The 7,500-nt window shown below is 45.2% G+C and overlaps 1 protein-coding gene and 1 long non-coding RNA gene across 2 annotated transcripts in view; both read right to left on the bottom strand.

Moving 5' to 3' along the window:
* LOC306928549 overlaps positions 1-747 on the bottom strand; it is a 1,547-nt gene extending 800 nt beyond the window's left edge. The window contains exon 1 of the long non-coding RNA XR_013790708.1: positions 720-747. This is a non-coding gene — a long non-coding RNA (uncharacterized lncRNA). The remainder of the gene's footprint in view (positions 1-719) is intronic.
* The window catches only part of lcp2a (lymphocyte cytosolic protein 2a), a 21,110-nt gene that overhangs the window by 5,400 nt on the left and 8,210 nt on the right, over positions 1-7,500 (bottom strand). Inside the window, exons 6-8 of the mRNA XM_079507947.1 lie at positions 6,353-6,441; positions 4,685-4,886; positions 2,909-3,000 (exon numbers count right to left, since the gene is read on the bottom strand). Coding sequence (XP_079364073.1) covers positions 2,909-3,000; positions 4,685-4,886; positions 6,353-6,441 — 383 coding nt within the window. The remainder of the gene's footprint in view (positions 1-2,908; positions 3,001-4,684; positions 4,887-6,352; positions 6,442-7,500) is intronic.

Below are 7,500 nucleotides of genomic sequence, written 5' to 3'. Positions count from 1 at the left end.
TAGTAGTAGTAGTAGTAGTAGTAGTAGTAGTAGTAGTAGTAGTAGTAGTAGTGGTAGTGGTAGTGGTATATATTAAGGAAGATTTCTTTTTTCTTTTTCAAAGAAGTGTATTCGTTAAAATGACATTTTTATGTGGGCACGCCCACCAGTTCATTAAGTATGCCTGGTTTGCCTGGTGGGTGGTGATGGGTGGTGATCCACCTGAACTTAAGCCGCACCCACAGCTGTATTTGTATGATAAAGGGGGAGGGGTTATGGGAGGGGATGATATTGTGATGTCACTATATCACATGGTCAGCTCCCAGTATAACAGTATCAGACTGTGGTTGTACCAGTCAGTACAACAGTATCAGACTGTGGTTGTACCGGTCAGTACAACAGTATCAGACTGTGGTTGTACCGGTCAGTACAACAGTATCAGACTGTGGTTGTACTGGTCAGTACAACAGTATCAGACTGTGGTTGTACCGGTCAGTACAACAGTATCAGACTGTGGTTGTAGTGGTCAGTACAACATAGTATCAGACTGTGGTTGTACCGGTGAGTACAACCGTATCAGACTGTGGTTGTACCGGTCAGTACAACAGTATCAGACTGTAGTTGTACCGGTCAGTACAACAGTATCAGACTGTGGTTGATTAAATAAAAGTGTTGTGCAGATGCAATAATAGGCTAAATATTGTTTTACGGTATGTACATACAGTAATATTTCTACTCACTCTTTCGTCTGTGTTGAACTGATGGCCTGCAGAGCAGAAATGACAAATTATTACATTATACAGACAGACAGACAGACAGACAGACAGACAGACAGACAGACAGACAGACAGACAGATTACCTAGTAATTTTTTCTTTTCTCTGAACACCGGGGGAGCTGCGAATGGTGGCGAAGGTTCCACTGCCTGTGAACACACACGCACGCACGCGCGCGCACACACACACACACACACACACACACACACACACACACACACACACACACACACACACACACACACACACACACACACACACACACACACACACACACACTCTTCAGTTCGGTTGGTTTATAATGGTAATACCAAAGATGGTTTATGTATGAAGATGGGCCAACTTCATTGGAGCCACTAGAGGCGAAATGGTACACAAAGCCTACAAATGGTCTCCTAAATATAGTAGGCGTGGTCTGCTTCTCCCCGACCTCCACCCTCCCCCCCTGACAACAACACTGTTTCCACACTCAGTCTAGTAGGTGGCGGTAATGCACCATTTAGGTTTGCCAACCGCCATGAAACCCGATAGAAGAAGAAGACAACAACACTGACAAGTCATTTAACAAAGCACATTGAAAACAACTGACAAGGTGTACTTTTGAAATAGTCGTTTTAGTTTCTCGAAGTCCTCCAACCATATAAATTCATGATTTGGATCTATCTCATTAAAAAGTCTCTCCCTAATAGAGTTGTAGAATGGACAAATGCTAAATACTAAATGCTTTTCATTTTCAATTTCCTTTAGATCACACAGACTACATAATCTATCCTCCTCAACCATGCCTACATATCTGCCTGTCTCAATATGCAGACCAAGTATGCCAGCTCTAATTTGGGCACATAAGGATAATTTCTAATCGTTTTAAATATGTCCATTCATTTCACATTATAATATTCACATATTCTCATCTTAAATATGGGGTCAGAGCCCCCTATGTGTTGTCCGTGAAATTGCAGATGGACAGAGAGAGGCTTCCGGACTCATCTCAAATCTCGCGAGAGTTTGTTGCTGGGATAAAGAAATGTCATTAACAAAGTAGATTTTCTCCTGATTTGTCTCGCTAAAAGAAGCCATTTTACTATGAATATCTTGTAAATATTGTGTGCCTTGTGATGATTTGGTCCAGTATTTAGTTCAGTGACCATGCAGTTAAGGAATGGTTCAGAAGCTGTGTTCACGTTCACTCTCCCATTGGAAATGAATAGACTCCAACATTCTTCCTGTCTCCTAATAATGTTACCGCCCACCTCACGCAGATACAGGAAGTAAAGCAAAGTTGGCCTCTCTTGCTAATTCTCCTCTTGGGTAATACTTCATTTTCATGCTAGAGTCCCACTACTGTTTGACCACCAGGGGGCAGAAAAACTCTATTCAACCAGAGCTGCAAGCTGGCCACATCTGCTATTTATTTTTTTAAATGTTTTAATTTATTTATTTTGAAGTCTGAACATTTTAGATGTGTTTTTTTAAAGCATATATCTTCTCTTCTAGGGGTCACTCCCTGGCACAAAACATTTCCAGATGGGACAAATACAAATATAATACAATTTTGGGGGTCACTATAGTTCCACACTCACTCCAGAGGGCCACTATAGTTCCACACTCACTCCAGAGGGCCACTATAGTTCCACACTCACTCCAGAGGGCCACTATAGTTCCACACTCACTCCAGAGGATATAGCATAGGCTATTACATATTTCTGCCGTAGAAAAAATAGCAGATGTACAAGCTCAAAACGCGACGCACTGCGACGAGTTGTGAGCTTGTAGATGAGCTATTTATTTCAATTGAAATCCTGAATACCTTTTTGCTATTTTTGGAATCCTGAAAAGCAAAATTTGTATTGAATTTCAAATGAATTTATAGTTACCGTATGTTAACTTTATGAACTAAATACAAATACATTGGACATAAAAAAAAAGAGACAATAACATTTTAATCTAGTAATTAGCCGAAATCAATTCATATTCTGATATTAACCTGAGAGTCGTATGTAGTGAAGGCCCCATGTGGCCCCCGGGCCCCCCATGTGCCCCCCCCCCCCCCCCCCCCCATTGGAAAAAAATGTAGTCTTATATTCAGACCAATAGGGAACTACATATCCCAGAGATACAGTAAAGCTGGCTCTTGGCTGCATGGTGTATACTCACCAGGCGGGTGGAGGGGAGGGGGGCTGGTTCGTGTGGGCGGGGCGTCACAAGGGGCTGTCCTCCTCGGGAAAATACACTCATGTTTCTGTTATCTGCACGCACGCACGCACGCACGCACGCACGCACGCACGCACGCACGCACGCACGCACGCACGCACACACACACACACACACACACACACACACACACACACACACACACACACACAGGAATAAATTTAGCAGACGCTCTTAATCCAGAGCGATTTGCAGTAAGCAAGAACAACACAAAAAAATAGTCATCATACGTGAGCTAGTAAGAACAGTGGAATATCTATATAATAAAAGTGCTATGCGTGAATACTATATGTCTACATAAAATGCTATCTTAGTTACATAAGTTGAGTCTTTGCATACGCCTGTAAGGTCGTCAAGGCTAGATGGAGTCTGAAGAGGTGGGTTTTCAGACTGAAGATTGGGAGTGATTCTGCAGTTCTGATTGTATAATGAGAAGAGACGATAAGAAAGCTAGATGGCTCACCGCGCTCTGGCCAATGGAGAGTAACGTTGCTACGTGACGTGTCTATGGGCATGCACTTTTGAAAATAATCATAACTTTTCAAACGGTTTGGTTTGTTATAAACGTCAGAGACGTCCGCATATACTTATATGCTTTTATACGGCATTCATATAAAATAAAATAAATAAGCAGATACGCGTCTCAAATCATAGCCACGTTGATAACGTTTGCAATAAACCAACCCGTTTGTAAATCTGTCAAGATTTGAGCGAGTTATGACTGTTTTCGTTTGAGCTGCCATAGAACATAATGTACTGTAGCCCCTGAGCAAGATGGCCGCCGGGTGAACTAGCCTTTATATATATCTATGGTCCCACCAATCAGCTTCAATCTCCATTTGAACCATTTCCATTCAATGTTAAGAATGTTATTTTCATAGAATCATAGTATTGTTTAGACTGATATGCTACAGTAGGTTCATTGTTATTTGACTGATATTGTCCTTCTAATGAATGTTAGACTGGTTGAAAACACACGTATCTCTGCTTCTGGTGACTGATATTGTCCTTCTAATGAATGTTAGACTGTTTGAAAACACACGTCTCTGCTTCTGGTGACTGATATTGTCCTTCTAATGAATGTTAGACTGTTTGAAAACACACGTCTCTGCTTCTGGTGACTGATATTGTCCTTCTAATGAATGTTAGACTGGTTGAAAAAACACGTCTCTGCTTCTGGTGAGTGGTGACTGATATTGTCCTTCTAATGAATGTTAGACTGGTTGAAAAAACACGTCTCTGCTTCTGGTGACTGATATTGTCCTTCTAATGAATGTTAGACTGGTTGAAAACACACGTCTCTGCTTCTGGTGACTGATATTGTCCTTCTAATGAATGTTAGACTGGTTGAAAACACACGTCTCTGCTTCTGGTGAGTGGTGACTGATATTGTCCTTCTAATGAATGTTAGACTGGTTGAAAACACACGTCTCTGCTTCTGGTGACTGATATTGTCCTTCTAATGAATGTTAGACTGGTTGAAAAAACACGTCTCTGCTTCTGGTGACTGATATTGTCCTTCTAATGAATGATAGACTGGTTGAAAAAACACGTCTCTGCTTCTGGCGACTGATATTGTCCTTCTAATGAATGTTAGGCTCATTGAAAACACACGTCTCTGCTATTCTGGTGACCGATAACGTCCCTCTGAATGTGTGAGTGAGGGGTGTTGCGTTTCTTCCACTGCGTGTACATGTGAATGCTTGTAATAATAATGACCTATGTAGTCTCCGTCGGGCAGCGGGAGGGCGGGGCATGGTTGGCGGGTGAGGTCCTCGGGGGGCTCACAGGGCGGCGGCTCATAGTCATTGTCGTCAGCGAAGGCGCCGTCGTCCGTGGGAGACTCGTAATCCCCCTCGCTGCCCCCTCCATCAGCATCTGGGTCCTCGTAGTCGTCGCAGTCGTCACTGTCAGTCAGCACCTGACGCGCACGCACAAACACACACACACACACACACACGCGTGCGCACGCACAAACACACACACACGTGCACGCACAAACACACACACGCACGCACAAACACACACATGAACACATTTGGAAGGAAAACAAAAATCAGAAACCTGCCCGGCGAGACCGAGGGAAGTCATCTCCTGACCACTCCAGTGCGATAGACCAGTGTGGTTGAGGTTCTCAAACTGTGGGTCAGATTATTGGTTTGATATGTTTTTGAGGGGCTCTGGCTAGCTCCTCCAACGCCTAGCTAGGGGCGCTGGCTAGCCCCTCCAACGCTATAGCTAGGGGCTCTGGCTAGCCCCTCCAACGCTATAGCTAGGGGCGCTGGCTAGCCCCTCCAACGCTATAGCTAGGGGCGCTGGCTAGCCCCTCCAACGCCTAGCTAGGGGCGCTGGCTAGCCCCTCCAACGCTATAGCTAGGGGCGCTGGCTAGCCCCTCCAACGCCTAGCTAGGGGCGCTGGCTAGCCCCTCCAACGCTATAGCTAGGGGCGCTGGCTAGCCCCTCCAACGCTATAGCTAGGGGCGCTGGCTAGCCCCTCCAACGCCTAGCTAGGGGCGCTGGCTAGCCCCTCCAACGCTATAGCTAGGGGCGCTGGCTAGCCCCTCCAACGCTATAGCTAGGGGCGCTGGCTAGCCCCTCCAACGCTATAGCTAGGGGCGCTGGCTAGCCCCTCCAACGCTATAGCTAGGGGCGCTGGCTAGCCCCTCCAACGCTATAGCTAGGGGCGCTGGCTAGCCCCTCCAACGCTATAGCTAGGGGCGCTGGCTAGCCCCTCCAACGCTATAGCTAGGGGCGCTGGCTAGCCCCTCCAACGCTATAGCTAGGGGCGCTGGCTAGCCCCTCCAACGCCTAGCTAGGGGCGCTGGCTAGCCCCTCCAACGCCTAGCTAGGGGCGCTGGCTAGCCCCTCCAACGCTATAGCTAGGGGCGCTGGCTAGCCCCTCCAACGCTATAGCTAGGGGCGCTGGCTAGCCCCTCCAACGCTATAGCTAGGGGCGCTGGCTAGCCCCTCCAACGCTATAGCTAGGGGCGCTGGCTAGCCCCTCCAACGCCTAGCTAGGGGCGCTGGCTAGCCCCTCCAACGCTATAGCTAGGGGCGCTGGCTAGCCCCTCCAACACCTGGCTTTCGGAATTACATCACATGGCAGCCAAGGCTATGGACTAGTTTAGAGCACATTAACCCATTTAGGAGTTAGACCAGATTCTACAAAATGTCTTCTAGATCATGACAGTTTTCTGAAAAACCTGTTTCTATATCAGTGGTTCTCAAACTATTTCATGTCAAGCACCCCAGAAATTATGTAATGTAATTGGCTGCTGACCCCCCATCTGAAAATATGTTGTTCCAGAAAAATTATGATAATGATGACTGGACACGGACAGACAGACAGACAGACAGACAGACAGACAGACAGACAGACAGACTTACAAACTCGTCCTCAGCCCAGCCTGCAGCCTGTGAGTCTGACGAGAAGCTGTGGTTTCCAGTCTGTTGGTCTGCAGAGAGCCTCTGGTGTCCTGCAATACAGACCATCCAATAGGATTCATATACTGTCCATATGATTCATTTAAGCACTATTACACTCGAGGGTGTGGTTTAACGTGATTATTGCCACGACAGTGATGCGGTCAGGAACGACTCGAGACGTAGTCGAGTTCCGCGAGCATCACTGAAGTGGCAATAATCACGTTAAACCACACCCTTGAGTGTAATATTGCAATTATACAACAGTTACCCTTAAAGGAGAATTCCATGTTGGAAGGCTTTCTTACCTTTATTTGTAGTTGTTACGTCCCCAACAAAGAGGTCCAGGTGTTATTTTGTGCAAAAGTGCATTATTGGCTATTTCCCCTAATATAAGCCCTCAATGGGCATTGGGTTTTTGTGCTAATTTGCTTATTTCCATCTAAATAAGTAGTAAAGTGTGCCGCTTGGGATACTATTTAGTATTTACATTATGAAGAGAGGATATATACAAAACAAAATAGATGTTTGAGCGATGGAAATAAGCGAATTAGCACAACACCCCATAGCCCCATTCAATTCAATGCAATTCATTGAGGGTTCATATTAGGGGAAATAGCCAATAATGCGCTTTTGTACAAAATAACACCTGGACCTCTTTGGTGGGGACGTAACAACTACAAATAAAGGTAAGAAATCCTTCTAGTATGGAATTCTCCTTTAAAACTAAGAAAATCGCTGAAAAAACATATTTTTTTAATGCCAGATGTAGTCACTACGACCACAAATGTCCCAAGAAACTAGCTAGCCTAGCCACCTGCGCTCTGGGAAAACAGAGCAGCTGAATTCTTTGTTTTGATTAGGTGTGGAGTGGTGCTCGTTTGAACCACGGCTAGAAGGCTGTTTCAACCAATCAGATTGCTTCCTCGAAACGACCTGCTGTATAATTGACATTGATTAATTCACTGTCCATATGATTCATTTTACAATGAACGAATGACAACGATGTCAAACTCTTTTTTTTAACCCATTTAGAGCTGAGGCCGATGATGGCTGTTAACCCATTTTGGGCGGTAAATGGTAAATAAAAATAGTAAATGGTGCATTTATAT

This window comes from Electrona antarctica, assembly GCF_951216825.1.
Source record: "Electrona antarctica genome assembly, chromosome: 8".
In the NCBI taxonomy this organism is placed as follows: domain Eukaryota; kingdom Metazoa; phylum Chordata; class Actinopteri; order Myctophiformes; family Myctophidae; genus Electrona; species Electrona antarctica.
The sequence above is the reverse complement of the archived record's forward strand: the minus strand, read 5'-3'. Positions and strand labels throughout refer to the sequence as shown.